Here is a 23491-nt window from a genome sequence, read left to right as displayed (position 1 = left end):
TCTACATATAAGTCTTAAGAACAGCCACCTAGGTTGGTTTGCTTTAGTGGGTTTGCATCTAACTAAGTTTTTATTCAGGGTACACCAGTCAAAATTAATTGGCCTGTTAGCCATGCCCAGTGGGTCTACTTTGAGAACGATGAACAGTGCTATCTATCATCTATCTATCTATCTATCTATCTATCTATCTATCTATCTATCTATCATCTATCTATCTATCTATCATCTATCTATCTATCTATCTATCTATCTATCTATCTATCTATCATCTATATCTATCTATCATCTATCATTTTTCTTCCCTTCCCTTCCCTTCCTCATCGAAGGTTACAACAATTTACAATTAAAATATTAAAACCAATCAAAACAATTTACAATCTCCGAGTTTAAATTCCAGACTGAACAAAACTGTCCTTTTGCGACACAGATCCACATTTTTACTACACCTGCTAAAGGACTTTACTTTGTATGAAGCATCCTTAGAGTCCATTGTATAACTGGAGAAACAAGATTCTCTATGAGATGCCCTTCCATTCTTTATGGTAGGGATACAGCTGGACTTTGAAGCCACTTACTTTTAAGGGTTTCTATAAAGATTTTTGTGATTTCTTTGGTGCGGAAGGGGTTGGTATTATTTCACATAAGAGTTGTGCAGAAATGTGTTGTCATTTGTGTACAGGGTGGAAGATTTTCATGCTTTCTCAGAGACCGAATGCACACTCACAGATGGCTCTGCTCAGGTGCGATTTTAATTATGAAGTAGCACAAAGCCCAACACGGTAGGCAGTCTTCTTAATAAATGTCCTCAAGCTTTTGTCTCCACGTGTCAAAAAGCCTTTTTATTGAGTGATTAAAATATTTATTTTATTTTATTAAATTTCCTTCAACATTCCCTTCCTCCAAAAAGAGGGAGATGCTTTGAGAGAGGATAAAGTGGATTGCAAAGTCAACATCTATAAATGAGAACTGATGATTTACTGTTTTATGAATGGAGAGAAATATAATTTTTAGTGTTTTATAAATCTGACCACCATATAAGAAAACTGTTTACAAATATAACAAATCCAAAGAATCGTGGAATTTAATAATAGAGCACATATATACAAAGTAACAAAATTGCACACTTCTTTTCCTTTTCCGTGTTTGCTTAATGTTTAATATTTGTTTAATGTTTGATTGTAATTAGCAATCAAAAGAAGGTACATAAGAGTCATCAATATGGGTAAAATAAACCCACTGTGGTATATCCATGTAAATTGTACTCAGAGTAGACCTATTTAAATAAAGTGACTTTAGTGATGCCCGCTGATTTTTAGCAAGACTATTCTGATACTGCTTAGTTGGATACAATCCACCCCCTTTAACAGACTGGCTGTTAAGTGCTTGGAAGATGGTATTTATGATTAAATTGACAAAACATTGTCAAATTGAAGAGAAGGAATGAAGGCAGGTAATTGATTGGTGATAAATGGAATGTCTTCACAATGCTTTGAAGTAATACAGCACAAGGCAGTGTTTAACCTTACACTCTCCTCGGAGTCATATCAAAAGATTCTCAATCTAAATTATTATTTGAACGGTTACCTTTAAAAAATGGGGGGGACACCCCAAAATAATTAAAAATCAAAATAATTGTATTACAGGACAGTTACTATAATTGAGTAACCTTTTCTGAATTGACATTAAAAAATGTGCAGCAAGATGTGTATTGTATGCTGTCCTGGGAATCTATTTGAAGGGTGGGATATAAATCCCTATACTAAAAAATAAAAGCAGGCAGAGAAGGGGAGGTAGCAGAATTTCAAACTGTAGAAGCAAAGCAGCGTTCATTTAAAAACTGGGCCGTTTTGTAGGCCCCCCCCCCCCGAATAAGACAACAATGCTACAGCCTTATTCTTAAAAATTAGTAATATATTACAATAATGTTATACTGTCTCTGCCTTAGTGGGGAATTATGAGGGCCTCATGTTAGGACCTCAGTGTCCTGACATAGTTAATTATCCATAGATAATGGTTTTCAGCAGTAGATGCTATGAGCTCGCCAGCCTCACTATAGAGGGCTTATTAAGTGTGCGAAGACTCAGGTGCATCGCACCTATGCACTTCCCCTGCCGAAGCAAAGCAGCTGTGTTTTCTTTTCTGTATTATACATCACATGGAGCGCCTCGTTTATTATAGTGAAAGCTAATGATGCAAGTGGAAACTTCTTTATGTTGTCCCCAACCCCTGCACCGTCATGTGGCAATGCATTTGCTGCAGAGACGTTCACTTAGCTTCCATAAGTAATTTATCTCTCCCAACACCAAATGTATCTTTTATCTAAAATGCTTCGGCTCCAGGGTTCATTATTTTAATCACAGCTCATTTAAATGGTTCTTCTTTTCCTAAAGAAAAAAAAATGCTTTTTATGACCGTGATAAAATAACAGTTCTGTTGAACAGACAAATCTAGGCAGTTTTCCAGCATGATTTTCTAACATTCCCAAGTCATTGTTGTGTTTAGTGCTTTTTATTCTTATGGCCATGTTTATAGCACCAGGGCCAGCCCTAGACCAAATGGCGTCCGAGGCATCGAGCGCCTTTGGCACATCCCTTCCATTTGTTCAGCGATTCAGTGCCTTATTATTGTTTTCATTACATGTATAGTCCATGCCACAATTTTGACGGGTGACCTAGGTGCAGGATTTATCCCTGTCATTGTAAGATGTTGAAGTTTGCAGTCCTCGGGGGGGGGGGTGTGTGTGTGATCACAATGATGCACACACAAATGCCGTTTGTTGAGTGTTGTTTGTGATTGTTCTGTTGTGAGCGCTGACCTCAGCAGAGGCGAGGTGAGAATACCCAATGCGTTTCCTTGCAGATGTTGTGGCCTACAGGTCCCAACAGCTCCAACTAGCATAAGCAATAGCCAGGGATGATCTGGAGAGAACCACATTAGCCCACCCTGCCCTAGACAGTTTTATGCAGGGCTCAGGTTGGAGACCTCATGAGGGCAGAGCTCAGACGTTGCTTCAGCAGCAGGAGCCCTCGGACTGAGCCTGAAATGGAAGAAGCCGTGTCTCTGTTTCTGGCTAGCTCTGCATTTGCTGGGAGGATCCTCACCATTTGAAGGGGCTCAACTTGCTCTAGCAGTCATTGACTCTGATAGAAACTGTGGTCTGAGCTGGGACCCTCTCATCTGGAAGAGAACATGGTGATATCCTAAGGCGGGAGGGGCACTGGCATCACAAGCTCTTCATGCAAAAGTAATTCTGGGGTTGGCCCTGGGGGGCAATTCCCACTCCAGCTATGAATCTCTAGACTCAACTCCTGGAGGATAGTCTGTCCCCAGGGTTTTGATGCTGACATCGTGTATTTCCCTGTGAATAAAGACAAAGAAATGATGGTTAATACTGTGCCCCACCCCGCCGGCTGCCACTGATGGGTGGCCAAACACTCAGTGATAATGAGTATTAATAAATAAATAAAAGAAGGTAATGTGTATTTGGAACACAAAGTGTAAATTGCACAATACATCTTGAAGCGGGGAAATTGACAGAGGACTGTGTGTTCACTGGCAGCCCCTTGTTTCTTATAATTTATAGTTTGGCCTTGAGAGAGTGCCACGATGCCTAATTTTAAACTTTTTCCAAGTTTCCCACTGTTTCAAACCTACAACCGTTTGATTCGTTAGTAAGCTGTAACTGATCTTGATCTTTATTTTGTTTTAAAATCTCCAATATAATCAAAACAAGGAGCGTTTGGCCCATGAAAGCAAATGCTTTTCGATCCTTTGTTGTCAGATCCACACAATTTTCTCTCCAGCAGGATTAGATGAAACAGAAAACCGATATACCAGGGCCCTGGAATTGCTGGGTTGTAATTTAGAAATATCCATTTTATCCCATGTAATTTCTTTGCTAAGATTCCTTAGTCTGAATCTGATACAGGTAGGAGCCAAGACAAACACTAACCATTTATAGTCATTCAGACCAGTTTGGATTTCACTATAATGCAAAGCAAAGAGATATCTTGGCTCCGTTTCAGGTGAGTAACAGGGGCAGAAAATGCATTTCAAATTTAGCATCAAATGTTGCCACATGTTTCTTTTAACAATTGCAGACGTTTCTATAATGCAAGATGTAATGTAAGCACGCTGGTATTTCCATTCCTTGAAAGCCTAGGCCCATCATTAAGGGATTCCCAGTGAGCACTTAATTTAAGCAAATAAAAGAGCTGGCTTTGAGGATGTATTGCAACCGATTAAGAAGATGAGTTATCCTTAACTCCGAGAACAGCCACAACTGTGGACAAATTTGAAGCAAGTAGCAGGGAGCTTAGGCAGACTGTTAGGGTGAGACATCTTGGCCCTTGATAATGACACATAATTCCACCAAATGAAAACCAGAGATGTATCTCCGTGAGCGTGTCACGATGCGAACTGTGGAGGTAAAAGTTGTGTTGAAAATGATAAGAGGCTTGGATACCAAGTCCTGTGAGGAGAGGCAATGGAAATTACTTCTTCACACAGCACGTAATTCAACTATGGCATTTGGTCCCAAAATATGTGGCAATGTCTACCAACTTAGATGGCTTCCAAAGAGGATTAGGCATATTCATGGAGAATAAGGCTGTCAATGGCCTCTAGCCGCAATGGCTACATTCTTCCTCCACTGTCAGGCAATAGAAGAAGAAAAAGAGTTTGGATTTGATATCCCACTTTATGACTACCCAAAGGAGTCTCAAAGCGGCTAACATTCTCCTTTCCCTTCCTCCCCCACAACAAACATTTTGTGAGGTGAGTGGGGCTGAGAGACTTCAGAGAAGTGTGACTAGCCCAAGGTTGACCAGCAGTTGCGTGTGGAGGAGCGGAGACACGAACCCGGTTCACCAGATTACGAGTCTACTGCTCCTAACCACTACACCACACTGGCTCTCAATAAGCTTCTGAGTCCCAGTTGCTGGGAACTGCAAGTGGGGAAAGTGCTGTAAAACAGGTTCTGCTTGCAAGGCTTCCCATGAGCATCTGGTTCACCACGATGAGAACAGGGTGCTGAACTCAAGGGTCCAGCAGGGCTCTTCTTATGTTGAAATAGGTTGAAGGAGTTAAGTAAATTTAACCTGGAGATTAAGAGTCAATGTGGTAGCCACCTTCAAATATCTGAGGGGCTGTCACATAGATAATAGAACAAGATCCCTTATCCCTTCTGTACCCAGTAGATCCCTGTGGACCAGTTTTCCTGCAAGTTCCAAAGTAACTCGGAGCAGGGCTTTTAGTGTGACTGTCCCTGTTCTGTGGACCAGCAATTCCTGCCAAGTTACGACAGGTCCCCACAATCTGCACTTTCTGGAAACATTTGAAGACATTTTTATTCCAATAGGCTTTCCGAGCTGGATGAATGGGGTGTCTCTCTTGAATGGTTTTAGTTTTCTTTTAAACATATCTGCTCTTTTTTGTGTTTTTAACTGCTCTTTTGCTGTTTTTGTTGTACACCACCTTGAGATGATTGTGTAGAAGGCCACCTAACAGCACCAATACCTTAACCCGTGGGTTCAAATGGCAAGAAAGGGGATTTTAACTAAACATTAGGGAGAACCCTTTGATGGTGGAACAGGCCGCCTCAGAAAGAGGTGGACTTTCCTTTGTCAGAGGTTATATATTTATGTATTTCATAAAATTTATACACTATTTGGTTGTAAAAAAAAACCCCTCAAAGCAGTTTACAGAGAGAATAAAACAATAAAATTGTTTAAAGCTCTTTAAAACCTTTGAGGGATTGCTGTAGTAGCAGGTTCGCACATTGCCCTGGGGTTGGCCCCCTTTCATCTGTTTGATTGAATGCCCTAAGCATAAATATCCCATAAATCCCTAAAATATTAGATGGTATGTTATAGTTAAAGATGTTCATTAACTGAGGTGATACAGCCAGCTTGTGGGGCTCTACCACTGCAGTTTTCACATTGGGAGTAGTTTCTTGTAAGTGAGGTTCTTCAGGCTCATGTAGGTATATCCACGTGATTTCTCTTCCTTCCAGGGCAGCTCCCAAACGACTGTGAGGCTGAATAATTTCTCTGCCCACACATTTCAGCCCTACATAATGTTAAGGAACGCCTGAGCCCCATAGCTTCCAAGCAGACAGTGCTCTTTAAAGCCATTCATCTCTGTAGTAAAACGGTTGCAGGGGTGTTAAGCTTGAATATAACCCCCTGCGCTTCTATTAAGAGGAAGCCAGCTTCAGTGTCTCCTTGCATGCTTCTATACCTCTCAGAAGTTCTTCGCATCCCACTCGGGGCCAAGTGGGGGTGGAGGGTTGGATAGATAACCTTAAGCTGACCTTTGCCCATCTGGGGCCATGTCCTAGCAAGCGATGTCTTGCATCCGTCGGCTTCAGCTGGGCTGCCGATTCTGACAGACGTGTAAACAGATGCAAGCGTTGTTGCTAATGACAGGTGATTATAAGTGGCGTGGGTGCCAAAGTAATTAAACCGCTCTTTGACAGGAACATTTGGCGGTGTGGTATTTCAGCATTAGAAAAATTGTTACAACACATTTCCCCCCCTGCCAGGCTGTAAGGCCTGAATACCATTAATTACGATCCTTGGGCTGTGGTGGTAGTGCTTGTTGAGATCTCTCTAGCTTTGATCGGGAGACACTTTGTGGAAGCAGAGCTAAGGGTGGAAATATTGGTAGATGCAGATTCTTTTTGTCCATCAAACTGCAGTTTTTCCTACTCTAAGGAAGAGGAGCCTTTTCCAGTCAAAGGGCCACATTTCTTCATGTGGAAACCTTTCGGGGCCACCTGCCATTGGTTAGTAGGGCCAGAGGCAAAATAAACAGACAAGGGGTGTCACTCTTGCCTATGCACAGTGTGCTACATTCCAGCCATGCAAAAGCCAGTCTGCCATCTTGATTCAAAATCGTGTCTGGTATCAAAACATCAACAAAGAGTTCCCACCTTTACATCAAAAAAACCCTTCACGTTGGGTGAAGTTAATAGTGATGCACTTTGTCTCATATCTTATTTAGCCATGTATTCATCCCACTAGAATTTTGTTTGAAACAAAATTTTACATAATAAAGCTTTACATTATTTTAAATGGTTGCTTGTCTTTCATTTGGTTAGATGCCCCAAACCATCCATTAAAAAACTAGGATGAAAGTCCTAGAGAATAGGTTCTTTTATGTTAGATATGTAAAACTAGAGTGGTTTGTCTGCTGGTGCCTTTAGAGCTTTCCCATTTTTGTTTTTGTATATATTTTTTTAAAAACCCTCTGCCATTTATGAGGTTCTAAATACTTTGGCGGCTAATCAGAGCACCAGCAAGTTAAAAAGAGAGAAGTTAAACATTGCCAATCTTGAAAAGAGCTTCCATTGTCTTCTACCTCTGGTGCCAGGGGAATCTTTTGAGTCGTGCTGCAATGCTCCTCTCAGTGTAACATGTCATGAAACATTTCTCAGTAATGACTGACACTGAATATGAGTTGACAGGACCTCTGACTGGGCAGAATGGGTTCAATTACCAGAGATGTGGGGTTACCTGAGATATATTTTTTTAAGGACCAATTGCACTTGATTCTGACCTCTTAACTCACAGGATTTGTGGCAGCGGCAACAAATAGGCTGATTAAGTGCTGCTTCCAACCCTTCACTTTTTTTCCTAGCATGGTAAATATTTTTAGCTTCTTCCACATCTATGTTTCCTCCCCTTTGAACCCAAGTGTAATATATTTATTAAATGAAGTGTAATAATACAAATGCAGTGAATGGTGTCTGGTGCCCATTGGGATGGATAGTGCAGAAAGCAGGGAGACCAAACAGTATGTGGAGCCAGACCCAATGATAGGCATTACCAACTAGGCCACATCCACACCATGCCTTTAAAGCACTATGATATCACTTTAGACAGTCTTGGCTTCCCCCGAAGAACCCTGGGAACTGTAGGTTCTTAAGGGTATTGAGAATTGTTAGCAGACCCCGAAGAATTGATGCTTTTGAATTCTGGTGCTGGAGGAGACTCTTGAGAGTCCCATGGACTGCAAGAAGATCAAACGCATGCATTCTTAAGGAAATCAGCCCTGAGTGCTCCCTGGAAGGACAGATCATGAAGCTGAGGCTCCAATATTTTGGTCATCTCATGAGAAGAGAAGACTCCCTGGAAAAGACCCTGATGTTGGGAAAGATGGAGGGCACAAGGAGAAGGGGACGGCAGAGGACGAGATGGTTGGAGAATGTTCTCAAAGCTACCAGCATGAGTTTGACCAAACTGCGGGAGGCAGTGGAAGACAGGAGTGCCTGGCGTGCTCTGGTCCATGGGGGCACGAAGAGTCAGACACGACTAAACAACAACAACAACAAGCAGACTCCTATTCCCCTCCCAGAGCTACAGTTCCCAGAGTTCCCTGTCAAAACCACTCTGGGAATTGTAGCTCTGGGAAAGGAACAATTCTACCCTGTGCCCATCTGCCCTGCTGATTTCTACAAGGGCAACACTGACGCTTAAGGGGAGGAGGAGGCAGTGTCAACCCCTGAACTGGTCATAAATAGAAAGGCAGGCAGGTGGGGGCTGACTGAGGTTGGTGGGGGCCCTAATGGACCAACCTCTGCTGAGCGCTGGTCTCCACTGCCTTCGTCAATTTCATCTCTTCCCAGCATGAAGCCTGGCTCGAGAGCTGTCATTCTATCTTGGAAAAATATCTGGGACATAGTGTCCCGAAATCAATATAAGACAAGTGATTGGTCTCTTAACCTCACCTTTCTTCTTCTTGTAGCGGTTACATTGCTCCCGTTCACCTGTAGCCAACCTGACGCCAGAGTAAATGAAAGGACCTGCCATCAAAAGTATCTTCTCTCTCCCGTTCCCCGCTTTTCTTACTTGGGACTGAGCAGAGTTTTACACTTGTTCCTAGTCTGCTGCCTTCAGCTCCCACATAGAATTATAGCAAAACTGCCTAATTAAACTGTCGCTGTCTGCCTGCACTCGAGTGCTTTACAAAGTCATTTAACTGACTGACATTCCAAACTATTAAAGCCGGTTGCGGCGTGTCTCCGTTGCTGTGGATAAAAATGAATGGAAATTTGTTAATGTGCGCTGACATTTGATCCTGGATGTCGAACTAACGCTGCACCACCTGAACTCATCTCTTCCCTCCCTCCCACCTACCCACCACCTTCATTCTAATCGCTTCCTATGTTTGTTATTTCCTATAATAAATTGGAGGAAATTGCAACAGGTATTAACATTCTTCAGTTTGATTTATGAGTGCCTGTTGAACACAACATCCATCTCATGCTTCTTTTGAGATTGTACTTCTGTGCATGATTAGACCCGTGATGGAATATTTCTCTCTCTCCCCCTGCCCCCACTCCAAATATACAGTAAGAACATGATACATTTCCTTCATGGAGGATGAATAGAGTTACTACTACTGTGACTTCTGAACCAGGGACAGGGATCCTGTGGCCCTTCAGATGTTGTTGAACTCTGTGGAGGCTGGTGTGACACTGTCCCACCAACTCTGTCTGTCCTCAGCCAGTCCCCATCTACCTACCTTCTTACTTACAACCAGCCTCCTCCTTTTAAGTCCTCTTAGTGTTGCCCTTCTAGAATTCAGCAGGGAGGAAGATGAGGACAAAACCAGAATTAGGTTTCTCTGCCTATCATTGGTTCTACCTCCACTAGCCACTTGTGCTGGCAAATCCTACTTTTCTCCCCTCTGATATCTGCTCTACCAGTCACAGTGGTAACTCCCATCACAAGAAGCTTTGGTTCACTTTCTTGATAAACTGACATTCACTTTAATGGAATTATGCTCTCTGGCCACATCTCTACTTTTTTAAAAAAAAAAATATGAAAATGTAAGCTAAGATCCAGAGGGCTAAGGATCAAGTCAGGAAGTCAAAACACACCAAGAGCTAGGAAGGCCAGATTTGCCCAAGCAAACTACCACCCTCAATAGCAGTCACTACCCCGCAGCCAGTGTGGGTGGGCAGAGTCACTCCAGTACCTAGAAACCCTTCATTGCAGGAATGAAGAACTTGTGGACTTCAGCTCCCATCATCCCTGACTATTGTATGTGCCTCCTGGGGCTGATGAGAGTTGGAGTCCAACAACATTTATAGGTCCACTGGTTCCCCATCTTTGCTTTTCTGCTTAGGACAGCAGCATATTTCAATCTACAGTCCTGGGTGACTCCCCGGATGGTGCTTCCAACAGCATTGAGCTCCTTTGGTTAACTAGGCTGTGTGTGGAATAAACACCTTTTTCTCTTTTCTCTTGGACCATCTCCCTGTCCATTGCAGCCAATGACAAGAAGTAATTGGGAAAGCCTGCATCTGTTTTGCAAGCAGAAGATCCCAGGTTCAGTCCTGCAACATCTCTAGATAGGGTTGGGGTGGGTGTCCATCCGAAAACCTGGAAAGCCACTGCTAGTGCAGGCAGTACTGAGAAAGCTGGACCAATGGTCTGCTTCCCGTGTCCCTATGTTCTGCTATTTTAAAAATTAAAATTCCCCAGCCAAAGTGCTATTTACCAGACCCAAACCATTTGCATGGTGTCACATTTGTCCAATAGGCATGTCTCAGAGCAAATGCTGTTTGTGTCTTGCATAACAGGAGCTCCGAGATTCTAGAAGACAATGAAAGCACCTGAAGGCCCTCTCATTGCAGACAATCCACAGGCAGGGACTGGTGTCCTTCTGCCACACTACTCACATTTTTCCTCCTTCCAATTCCTCACTTCCTCGCTAGGCATATAAAAGCCAAGCAGCAACTCCACTAGGGGTGCCACATCTGATGTCCAGCCCAGGAGGAAACATTTCCTTGCCAACGCAATGCGGGAACAATATCCTGCCAAAATCCACAGGGGAAATAGTTCACTTTCCTGTGTGTTGGCTCCAACAATAACACATCCGAACTAAATACAGAATTAGCTTCCTGTATTTGATTCCGCCATCCCCAAGTCCAAGAAACCTGGAGTTCTCCAGAGAAGGCAAACAGTAGAACAACTGACATTTTAAAATCCCCCTCCTGCAGAAAAGATATGTATTCATTCCCAAGCAGATAAAATGGTCCCACTTTATGCTATTGTCATTTCATCTTTTGAGGAGCCTCATGAAACTCCGGCAGGAGCTTGAGTCCCAACTTCCATTAACAACACAAATTTTCAGTGTGCTATTTATATATTGGGTTGATTAATTTATGAATAGCCTTTCACATGTATCTCGATGTGATTTACTAAAGTACTATAAAACAGGTAGAAGTTAGTTTTTAAAATGGTACAAAAACATAAAGATAAGATTTAAAACTAGAAGAAGCAGCAGCAGCAGCAGCAGCAATGGCTTCCCCCTAAGAATTCTGGGAGCTGTAGATTCATAGAATTGTATAGTTGGAAAGGACCCGAGGGTCATCTAGTCCAACCCCCTGCAATGCAGTAATCTTTTCCCCATTGTGGGGCTGGAACCCATGACCCTCAGATTAAGACTCCCATGATCAACCAACTGAGCCATCCCAGCTGTAGTTTGTAAAAGGTGCTGAGAGTTGTTAGGAGACCACTCTTCCCCTTACAGAGCTACAATTCTGAGAGTTCCCCTTAAAGAAGAATTCATTGTTAAACCATTCAGAATTTGCTTGTGTCCAAAGTAGTGCTTGTTCCATTTGTGCAGGAATTTCTGCTTGCACAATGGATCTCCCCCTCTCAATAAATCTGTTCTGGGGTTTCCTTCAACCACCTGGAGCAGATCTGAGGGGGACATGAAGTGCACATGGAGAGAGATTATTTCTATTTATTTACACAATTTATAGACCGCTTAACTACAGTAGTCTCTAACCAGTTTACAAAGATGCAGTACAAGAAATTAAATATCTCTGCAGTGCCACTGGCTCTTTGAATTTAGTAACAAGTAACCCTCTTTGACTTTCAGATCTATATTTTTATTTGTTTAAAGACACTTCGTTTCACAGATCCACAAATAGTGTGACACCTAAAAAATATTAATGGACTGTATCAAACAAAGTTCTACACAGAGTAGAATTAATAGGTTATTTATGTCCATTAACTTCAATGAGTCTACTCTGAGTAGGAGGAGCATTGGCCACTACCCAATGCCTTTCATGTAACACTTTCATAATAAGGCTAGAATTGGAGAGGAAGTATGTTGTCCTGCCTTTTAAATACACTTAGGAGCACAGCCATTGTTGAGCTTAAATAGTTGTCGAGAAAGCTTTCGAATATTAAACCTTGGCCTGAAAGCAGTTTTTTGAAAGAATAAAGTGTTGCTCTAATCCTTTCATTATATTCTTCTTTTTAAGGTCTCCCTCTCCTTTAAAAGAGAAGGGAAAGCTTTAAACCTTGAAGTGCCTGCATAAAGGAAGCGTCTTTTGCAAACCAGCCAGGGAAACATATGATACCATTTGCCATTGCAGAATGTGGCCTGCTGTTCTCCTGTAATTATAATGGCCTAAGCAGTGTGGGGTTGGTTAGCCTTCCTTAACAATCATTAATCTACCGAGTCTTCGTAACAGCGGCCCATCTTGAAGAACAGCAGTCCTTGGCGCAAGAGGCCTCTGTAGCGAGCGAGGGATTGCCTTCTTGACTTGCATTCTGCCACTTGCCAGTCCTGGAGGATTCTGGGAAAAAGCTTCTCTCCCCCCCCCAAAAAAAAACCCAACCCCCTTCTTCTTTCCTCTCACATCCTCTTGATAGCTGCCTGCCCTCTCCCTCTCTCTCCCTCCCTCTCTGGTGTGTCCCCTTCTTCCTCCTCATTGTTGAAAGTTTTATTTCTGTGTGACTGGGAGCCTGTTTAGCAGACCATATTGCCAGCGAAGGTACGTCGTTTGTTGCGCGGTTCTGGCAAGGCTGGGCAGTCAGCTGGGATGTAATTAAGACTCAGAGAACAGGCTGTCTTCGCCACAGGAAGGGCATGTTAGATGTTGCAGGGATTTGGGGCTGTCAGTTTGGCCGGAGCTGAAGACAGAGAGCTAGGGACAAGCGCTCTCTTCCCTTTCATTTATAATCCCTTTATGTACAGTATATGCACTTGGCAAAGTTTACATCTAACCTATTGGCTCTCGCCGGCGGGCCAAAGAGGCCAGATTAGCATATGTTACATGTATATTTTAGTAATATTTTAAAAGCGAGCACACATTTCCAAAGTGAATTATGCATGTATGACAGAAGCAGGGTTGTGTTGCACTGGGTGTCAAATCCCACATCTTTTTGTCAAGACTATGGGTTTTACATTAAGAAGGCAGAGAGACTAAACGAAGTAAAACAGTTTTAATTTTTAACAGTTTTGGTCCAGCCCAAGGACTGGCTTTCTGACAGTTTTAACTGACATTTGAATAATTGGATTAATTTAGAAAAGGGTGCAAATCATATCTTGATGGGTGCGCATGCGCCGCCATACTTTGTGATCTGTGTATATAAAATTAGCGATGGGGGTGGACAGTTTAATAATTTAGGGTTAGTGCAGCATTCAAAACAAAATGCCATGGATGGAGCACTGTAAACTACATTAGGGATGGGTGACGGACTTGAGCATAGGAGGTTCCTTTACACAGAGTCGGACCATTGGCCCACCTGACTCAGTCCCCTTTGACTGACAGCAGCTCTCTAGGATTTCACACTGGGTTCTCTCCCCCTGCTACCTGGAGATGTTGGGGATTGTACCTGGACCCTCCAGCATGCACACCAGATTCTCTGCCCCTGAGCAAAGACTGTTTGAGAGCCACCGTGGTGTCTGAGCATATGAAGCTTGGGTCTGTACCTCCCAGCTCAGCCATGGGCCCATTAGGTAGTTTCTTGAGTACAGAAGATCCGTTCAGCGTCCTCTAACCTTAACCCCATGAAGTTGAGAGCACAAATCTGAATGATGTGTGTTGCAAAACACATTGCACATTTATTTTCTCAAACCTTCATCTATTTTTTTAAATTAAAAAAAAACACACTTTAGAAAGTGGGTTTCTGTAGCTCTACTTTGCAGGCAGAAGGTCCAAGGTTCAATGCACAGCATCATCAAGAAAGACAAGGAACGTTCCTTGCCTGAAACCCTGAAGAGCTGCTGTCGGTCAGTGTTGACAGTACTAAGGTAGATGGACCAATAGTCTGACTTGGTATAAGGGAGCTTTCTGTGTTTTCTTGTGTGCATTTGGGGTTTCTCCATCCAACGTTTATGAATTATGCAACCTTGCATTATGATTCCAGTTAGCACAAGAAAACCAATCTTGAGAGTCGTGTGTATTAAATGCACACATGGCTTTACCATGTTCAAGGATTACCAAGTACAAAATTGGAATGTAAAATGAGGTAAATAATGGATGGTCATGTATGAATAACAGAAAACAAGGGAACCATGGGGGGGGGGGGAGTCAGGGGACTCTTGTAGTCCCAGGTTATGGAGTAAATGTGGATTATATATATAATTATTTAAGGCTTTGATGTATGGTTTTTCGTTTTACTGCGATGCTTTGTTAGTGTAAAAATTAATAAAAATATTGTTTTTAAAAAGGATTAGCCATTTGTCTGGATGCTGTGGATCAGCACACAAACTCTCTCCATTCACATTTGTAGACAAATACTTAATGGGCAGGTGCCTGCATGCATCTGGGCATCCACCAATGTGAACCTTCATCAATGCCCTCCCCAACTTTCTGCATTGTCAGCCCCTTCCTCCACTGACAGATATCATCCTGGTATGCCAGAAGTTCCAGGCTTTAATGAAATGGCACTCATTGGCCACTTCCTGAAGAGCAGAAAAACATTGCTGAAATGGACTGTGATCTGTTCTGTTCAAGCTTTCTTGTATCTAGACGTACAATCCTTCGGGAATTCTCAAAGCCTTTTAAAACTATGGGCTTTTTCTTCTTCTTAGGGCAGTCAAAGCAAGTCCCAGGAGTGATGTTGCCATCTGTCCTTTTTATATTAAAAGACTCTCCTGTGTTATATACCTGATGTTCTTTTTCCCCAGGATAAATTTGGCTAATTAAAATAAAGCCTTTGTCCTTTGTCTTGGACTAAAGGTTCTTTCAGTCTCAACAATATATCTTTTTGGATCTAGATCGATCCTCTGCACTATATATTCAGAGAGACAGAGACTTGCGCAATTTTAGGGATAAATTATTCTGGTTCTTTGAATGGATTTGCCGGACACAGGAAACTTTGTACATTGTGGCTTCATGTGCAACAACAACAACTACCACCACAGCAACTCTTCAGTTTAAGATTAATTGCTCTTACAGATTTCATTCATGCTCCAAAATTCATGGAAAATTTAAGTTGCTCTTACAAAATTTATGGAAAATTAAGATGAGAATCTTAGTACTTCCAGACAGTGTAAGTATTAAATACTTTGTTCGGTCCTGCATTTTGGGATCCATGCATTGAGTCTTTGCTAGCAGAGTAGGGGCCCTGAGGCCGATTGTAGAGCTCAGGCAGGCTCATAGATGTGCAAGTGGCCCTTTAGGTGCTCTCAAATTTAAGGCATTTGAAGGCTAATATCAGCACTGTAAATTGGAGCAGGAGACAAATAGGCAGTCAGTGTCAGTGGGATAGAATGAGTGCAATATGCTCTGGTGGCTTAGCTCCTATGAATCTCCTTGCTGCTGCACTCTGTACCAGCTGAAGTTTCCAAACAGTTAAAAAAAGAAAAGAAAAGGCAGCTCCACATTACAGTAATGTAGTCAGGATATAACCAGAACAAGCACCACTGAGGTAGTCGTGGCCACCAATGCTATCTGCAGCTCTGCATATTGCACACATACTAAATTGTATACTTGTCTCTTCTGGGGGTGTATAGCCCCCTCCAGAAACCAGTTGTCTCCCTCCATCCAGATCAGTGGAATTCTCCTTCAGGATTATGTTTCAGCTTATTTACCCTCCTGCACCGCCAAATCCCTCCACATGCATGCTCAGAACCTCCACTATCCCTAAGGGAGATGGTTTTTGGTGCTCATAATCCTGATGCCTGTTAGAAGCACTGTGTAGTGGGTGGGGTCAGTGATATGAAAGGTATATCCCCCTCCTTTTCTGTTGGTGGTGTTGCCTCGCCCATCCCACTGTGGCTGTGATGGTGTGTCAGGCCTGAGCAATGCACGTTATTTATTTCTTTCATCACAATATTTATATACTGCCAAATCATAAGATGCCAATGCAGTTTGTACCAATATATACAGAACACCTTATAAACAATAAGAATCATTAAAATGGCATAATTTTAGCGATAGAACGAAGCAGCAGCTTCAGCTCACCTGAGCAAATGTGATCCATTCCACCGGTCCTTCCTTTGAAGTGAACTGGGAGCACATGAGGATCAAAGCAGGTGACCTCTTCATATCCTAAGCTCAAACATCTTTTGTTGTTGTTGGGAAAGGAGGGGTTGTTCATACGGATGAAGCCACTTGTCCCTTATGAGCACGTTCCCTAATTGTGTAAAAATAGCCAAGCTCGCTTAAGGGTAAAATGTAGCCCTAGGGTAGCGGATGGATCCCTGCTGACATTATGCTGCAAGCTCATTTTCAAAGGCGATGGCTACCTGGCACTTCTGAGTGCTCTGGGTTTGTCACTGACATTTTCTGCTCATGTACCGAATGGTGATAACTGGATTATTTTAAATGTCACTCTGAGGCTTCTTGGGAGTTGTGAGTTCGGAGTTTTAATATAGTGTTGTTATTTAGTGTAGATGCCAGTCCAAGCCAGCATGATGAAATAAGCCTCCTCAAGCTGCATACACATGCGACAGTGCTTCGCTTTCTTAAAAATCTACTCTCACTGCTGTTTCTGTCACCCAGTAAGCAGAGCAGAGAGTTGAGTCTTGATACTTAAAGAAAAACCACCCCCCAGATCTCTTTCCGCAGTAGCTGTTTGTGCCAGCCTTGAAGTGCCACGTTATTTTAATGCTCCCATCCTGTCAGTATTGATTAAACAGCATGAGGTGTTGTTTCAGTTTAATAGGGGAGGACACATCTTTAAATTTAGGTCATTAACATTTGTGAAAGCTTTAATTGTTCAACGTAATGATTTTATGCAGGTAGAGGTCCAATAGCTTCAATTAATTTATAGTCAAAATGTCCAGGGCTCCCCCCACGTCTCACAAGGCTATTCTCATAAAACTTTTCATGGTCCCAGAAGGAATTATATTTGCCACCCATACTACCTTTTATATCTTCTCTCTGCCCCCACCCCATCCCGACCCTACACATTATTTCTTCCGAATCAGATTGCAAAAGTATTATTGGAAAAGTCATCATTTTAAAATGTAACCGCAAGATTCAGCAGAGAGGGACCACAGCTCAATAGCAGAGCACAGGCTTTGCATGCGGAAGGATTCACATCCAATCTGCAGAATCTCCAGTTTAAAAGAGCAGAGAAGAGGCAATAGAAAGACCTGCCTGAGACCCTGCATAAGTAGACGGTGCTGTGAGTCTGACCAGCAGCTTCCAGTGTCAGTTACCATAGAACTCAAAGCTGAAACCCTGTGGATCAGGGATGGGAAACCCTGTTCAACCTAAGAGGCCACATTCCCTTCTGACCAATCTTCTGAAGTTTACACACTACTGGTGGCCGGGACCAAAGGCAAAAGTGAGCAGAGCAATGAATGTAAATGTTGTTGGTTTCCAACAAATGCTATTCAGAAGAAGCCATCATGGCAGGTAGCCATTGATAGCTTTATCCTCTGTGAATTTGTCTATTCTTAAAGCCATCCAAGTTGGTGGCCATCACTGCCCTGCATGAAGAAATCCTGTCTTTTATCTGTCCTGGATCTTACCATGTTCAGCTTCATTGGATGTCCAGGAGTTCTAGTGTTATGAGAGAGGGAGGAAAACTTTTCCTTTATCCACTTACCCACACATGATTTTGCCAACTTCTATCACGTCAGCTCTTAGTTGCCTTTTCTTGAAACTGAAAAGTCCCAAACGCTGCAACCTTTCCTCTTGAGTGCATATAAAGCTATTTTTGTAGTGCCTATCTAGCCCTGTTCTATGACTGGTATCAGCAGTTCAGGGTCTCTTAGGCAGGGATCTTTCCTACCACTTCTATCTGAGACGACTTCTTTTTCTGCACTGGAGATGCCAGGGAAAGGCCTTCCCTTCTTCTGTCCTTTCCAGAGGCATCTGGCTGGCTACTGTAGAAAACAGAATGCTGGACTAGATGGACCTTTCATGTGATCCAGCAGGGCTTATGTTCTTAGTCCTAGACAGCTGGACGCAGTTTCTGCACTGCTGTTCCATCTCCGATTCTGTATCATGAGATGGCAACTTTGCCCACTAGTGACTGAAGGAGGATCCCAGTTCTTGCAAGCAGGCTGCTGCTGCTGTGGGGGTAACAAAGCTGCCCAAGCCATTTACATTGTTGCAGCTACAAATTAATTATTTTGGGTACCAGGTTTGTCTGATCTTTCACATACGCAAGGCTCTGAGCCACAGTCTCTATATAGCCCAAGCAGAACATTATGTACATAAGAGGTAGGTATTAGTTGGGTATAAGTAGTAGATTAGTTTATTTGGGGTGGGGGAAAGGACCCCCAAATGCCCCAGGGGATCAGTGCTCAAATAATGCTGACTGTTGAAGCAGGTGGGGATGAAAATGAGAGTGGGAGAGAAAATGGAGCATCTGAGATCATGGAGAGAAGCACCCCACATTGCCACCTTTCCCCCTAGGTCCCGCTTGTCAAGCTGTTTCTTTTAATTTGGATATTTATACTAATGCCCAGAGGGTGCATGGTATTGAGTATTTCACAGCACAAGCAAATATTTCAGCCCCCCCCCCCAATATACACATCTTTGTTTTTTATATATATATAAAAAAATCAGATTGAGTAACTGAGAAAAATGCCCCCCAGGAATTTCCTGGTACAGTCATAGTAACCAAAGTATTATTTTATTTTATTTTATTTGGGGGGGGGGTGTTTCCTTAATGCTCAGTGCTCATGTTGAATAGAGAAATGGCTATTCTTTTTCAAAACATCGTACTAAACAGTATGGGGAAATGCAGCTGTGGTGTTTGGTCGGGATTCTTCCAGCAGTGTTCAGCTCTGAATTCTCTGCACGTGTGACCCTGGATATTATTGCTAGAGGAAATCAGCCAGCGGTACAGTCCGGGCTTAATGGAAGCTCAGTTGTTTACCCTGAGGCTGTTCTGTAGCCTTCAGGATCTCCAAGCCTAGTGTGGATAATGAGTGTCCAATTCTTTCCCCAAGATCCCGTGGATGAGGAAATCAAAACCTTTCATGCAGATGGGTGACTTGTGGCCTTGGTGGTCACATAGAGGGTTGGAACGGTGCAGGCTTAAAAGTGGGGCTTATGTCCAGAATCTGTTACAAAGGCACAGATTGTGAAGTGTGTGTGGTAGTCAGTGTGCAAAGTGCATTAACTCAGCAAGTGGAGGGGGGAAACTATACTGGAGAAGAATTCCCTCCCAAGAGAGGTTAGACTGGCTCCCTCCTTGTTATCTTTGCACTGGCAGGCGAAGACCTTCCTGTTCAGACAGGCCTTTGGAAACTAGGTCCTGACAATGTTGATACCTGGTTCGAAATGTGGTTCGAAATGCTGGTTCGAAATGTGTTTTGCTATTAACTCTAAACCACTATTATATGGCTTAAAATGGACAGGGTACCATTTTAAAGGGGAACAAAGAAGCTGCATGTTAAAAGTAGTTACAGTGGTACCTCGGGTTACATACGCTTCAGGTCACAGACTCCGCTAAACCAGAAATAGTGCTTCAGGTTAAGAACTTTGCTTCAGGATGAGAAGAGAAATCGTGCTTCAGTGGCGCGGTGGCAGCAGGAGGCCCAATTAGCTAAAGTGGTTCTTCAGATTAAGAACTGCTTCAGGTTAAGTACGGACCTCCGGAACAAATTAAGTACTTAACCTGAGGTACCACTGTATTGTGTCTTTAATTCTCACTTTTAGGGTTGCTTGCCCAAACAATTGAGGTATGTTACACTGAGAGGGACAGAGCATCCTGCTGCTCTTGGACTCCCCGGCTGGCCATGCTGCTGGGGGGCTGTTGGGAGTTTGAGACCAACAGAATTCTGAAGGGCCACAGGCTCCCTGTCCCAGGTACGGAGTTCCTGCAAGTGAAATCATCAATATGGTGCCTTTCTAGGACTCTTACAGCTAGGGCAACCAGTTTCACAAATGCCATCTGGAAAAGGAGGAGACTTCACCTTACTCCGGGGATTAGCAGATTGCAGCCTCTTTAAAAAGAACTAGGTAAAGAAATATGACATTTGAAAGACTGCTGATGGAGGCTCATTGTTTAGCAACCTCACTTGTCTTTGTAGCAAGTTGAAATATCAAAAGGTTTTGGAATGGAACTCATGGTTTACTGTAAATATAGTTGCTGCAAATGTGAACCTGTCTCATGTTCTGAACCAGGCGATGCATTTAAAACAAGGCTAAAACAATGCAAAATAGGCACTTGTGGCAAAGACCCATTTATCCAGCTAGGAAGGCCTGTTCGAACCAAGTGAATGAGCAACTTGCCCCAGCAAAGGCTGAGACTGGCTGAGCCTTCAGGACAGAGGAAACAACGTACTTATTCATGCAGCACATGGTTAAACTACGGAACTCACTCCCACAGGAGGCAAAGATAGCCACCAACTTGGAGGGCCTTAAAAGAGGATTAGACAAACTCATGGATAAATCCATGGCTACTAGCTACAATGGCTGTGCTCAGCATCCATGATCAGAGGCAGTAATGTTTCGGAATACCAGCTGCTGGAAACCACAGGAGGGGAGAGTGCTTTTATGCTCAGGTCCTGGTTGTGAGTTTTCCATAGGCATCTGGGTGACCTCTGTGAGAACAGGATGCGGGACAAGATGGGTGATGGGCCTGATCCACCAGGTTCTTCTTATGTTCCTCAAGCAAAAGGTTTGCATTTATATGGTAGCAAATAGTCTCCTCAATCTGAAGAGAGCAACTGGTAATAAAACAGTAATATTTTAAATAGGAACCGCCATCCTTTTTTTAAAAAACACACACAAATTTGTTGTTTTTTCTGATTGCAGGCTCAAGTTTCTTTGGGGCTTCTGCTAATGTGAAAAATAAGAATATTTACTGCTGAGGGACTGAGATCAGCACATAGATATTTTATGAAGGGAATAAATATTTTAAGATGCAAACACTGGAGTGTGTTGGCACTTCAAAACAGGGTCAGAGGATTTGTTCATCTTTCAGAAGTGTCGGTGTTTTAATGTATATCACTGCAAACAGTGAGCCTTTCATGATAAAGTAACGCCTCTGTTGCTTTTGCCAATTTGGGGGTGGGAGACCCATGCACACCCACACACAGCTCCTTTTTTGTTTCAAGAGATCACAAGAGTTCTGGTTCTATAAATAGTGATGCAGGAGACTTCTTCGTATTAAAGATGGAAGTTTTCAAAAGACGATATTCTATCTGGAACCACACGGGAGGGACCACCGGAATAGCATCTCCCAGACAAGTTAACTTGTGTTTCTTTTAATAAAGATAATTTGGTCAGGACGAGCAGAGGCAAGGCTGTGCCGTCAGTCAATCCATGAAAGCTCATTGGTGTCTCACGGTTCTTGATGTTTAAGTTTGGGCGGCTTGACCACCAAAGCTCAGGATGAAGAAATACTTTGCAAACTGAAGTGATGGAAGTGAGCTGCCCCAGTTGTTAATTTTGGAGTTGCTACCAAACTGAACCCAACTTCACTCTGAATTCTGCTTCTGCTTGAAGTGGTCTGCTGTCCACCTTCTCATCTGCAAGTTTTCCTGCCACCCCTTTCTCACATTTTCATACAAGTTACAAGGTCTCTGTGTGTGAAAGAAGGCACAAAATAGCTGCAAAGGTAAAGTTGAAGGATGGTTTCAAGTGTCCATGACCCCTACCTGGCGTTGAAGTCACATCTAAAACTGATCCAGGAAGACCTGGAGATTAAGAAGCTGAAATAGGAGTTATTTGCCTGGCAAAGAGGTGACTTACATAATCACTACCAGGACCTCTTCTACCGGGTTCCATTGCCCCGTTCACTTCTGAGTCCCAAATGGAGATGTGGTAGAATCAGAAATTAAGGCAGAGTTTTGGACATGTTTGGAAGGGTTATTGAGGGGAGAGGGTGGACAAATATTGAGAAATGAAAAAGAGGATCCCCCCTCTTGACAGAATTGGATGAAATTTGCAAGCGTGGTAGCCTCGTCAGAGTGAATAAAACCTACAGAATTACAGGCAAATAGATATGGAAGCCTTTGTGCTGGACACCTTAACGTTGATTTTGGGGTGAAAGAACTAAAATAAAATAAAATACTTCCTGGGTAAAATCATTCCCTCTGACTACAAGTTATATCTCTCATTCACAAAGGAATTCCACTTCCTAATGCTTCCAACTCCACAATTCTGTGTATATTAGGAGAAGGATGCACTAAAATACTGAGAAAATTTCGCAAGGACTTAAATAAATAAATAAATTTGCAAACGGGTGCAGAAATATGGTGACCTGAACTTAAGATGGTGAGCATGAGAGATTGTGAGAAATCGACAGAGCCACCCATCCCTAGTTTTTTTTTACTCTTAGTCAAAAGGGGCAATTTTATTTTTTATTTTTTATGGCAGAGAAAGCTCCGTTATGCTAGCAACAGTCAAACAGATGACCTCCTATGACCTGAGCCAGGAGAATATGCTTAGAATTTGCTCGTGAGACATAAAAAGAAACGAAATAGCAAGGCTGTAGCTGCTGTCCGATTTGTAACATTATTCAAACTGTAATCATGTTGATTGTATTGCATTAGCATTCTAATTTCCAATTTGGGGTTTTGCTACATAATCTCCAGTAGAGTACATCTAATCTTCATGCAACTCGAAGTCTTTATATAAACTCAACGGATTTACCTCCATGTGTCTCTGCTAAACTGAGCTGTGTCTTCTGGCTGAGCTAGAGAGACGTTAAATTACTAAGTAAATCAATACAGCATTGTTATGTCACTGTATCTTTTTCAAAGACCAGCTCAAATTTTGTCTGATGTCTCTTTGATCCATCCCATTTAGTTCTAAGTACACTTGTTATTATAGTAACTGTTGTTTGTATGTTATGTTAGCTTTTTCTTTTTAAAAAATCCAAAAAAAACCTGAAGTAGCTATTTAGCAATTTAAATGAAAATGTAATTAGGTTACATCTGTTTTACATGCACATAATACCACACAGATGTAAAACTTCTATTAAAGCCATATTTTCTTTCAGGCAAACGCCCTCCCTTCACCCTCCTCTCCCCCATCCAAAATTTTGCAACCATGAAACGAATATTTATTCTTTTAAAAAAATAAAGGTGACACACACACAACTTATATGAACCTGAAGGAAACAAAGCTGTGTATTCCTAGAAGAGAGTAGAAATGACAAAATGAATGATATGCTAATTCTTTTATTTATGAGTTTGGCTTTAAATAGAAGACACAGTTTTTGAGTAATTAAGACACATCAATACTTTCCTTTTTCTCTTCCGGGGAATGGTTTCTGGGTGTGTGTGCGGAGGGAAGAGAGCTCTGTCAATCTTTATT

General features: G+C 42.5%; 1 protein-coding gene across 7 annotated transcripts in view; it reads left to right on the top strand.

Annotated features, from left to right (window-relative positions):
- FTO (FTO alpha-ketoglutarate dependent dioxygenase) overlaps positions 1–23491 on the top strand; it is a 252999-nt gene that overhangs the window by 126877 nt on the left and 102631 nt on the right. Inside the window, exon 9 of one of the 7 annotated variants that reach the window (XM_081924063.1) lies at positions 8749–8971. The exons of the other annotated variants lie outside the window; for them this stretch is intronic. Within the exon in view, the coding sequence (XP_081780189.1) occupies positions 8749–8776 (28 nt within the window). The 3' untranslated portion in view covers positions 8777–8971. Of the gene's footprint in view, positions 1–8748; positions 8972–23491 lie in introns of those variants that run through there. 7 annotated transcript variants of the gene reach the window in all.

This window comes from Podarcis melisellensis, assembly GCF_964234715.1.
Source record: "Podarcis melisellensis genome assembly, chromosome: 8".
Classification (NCBI taxonomy): Eukaryota; Metazoa; Chordata; class Lepidosauria; order Squamata; family Lacertidae; genus Podarcis; species Podarcis melisellensis.
This window is presented reverse-complemented; position numbering and strand designations above follow the sequence as displayed.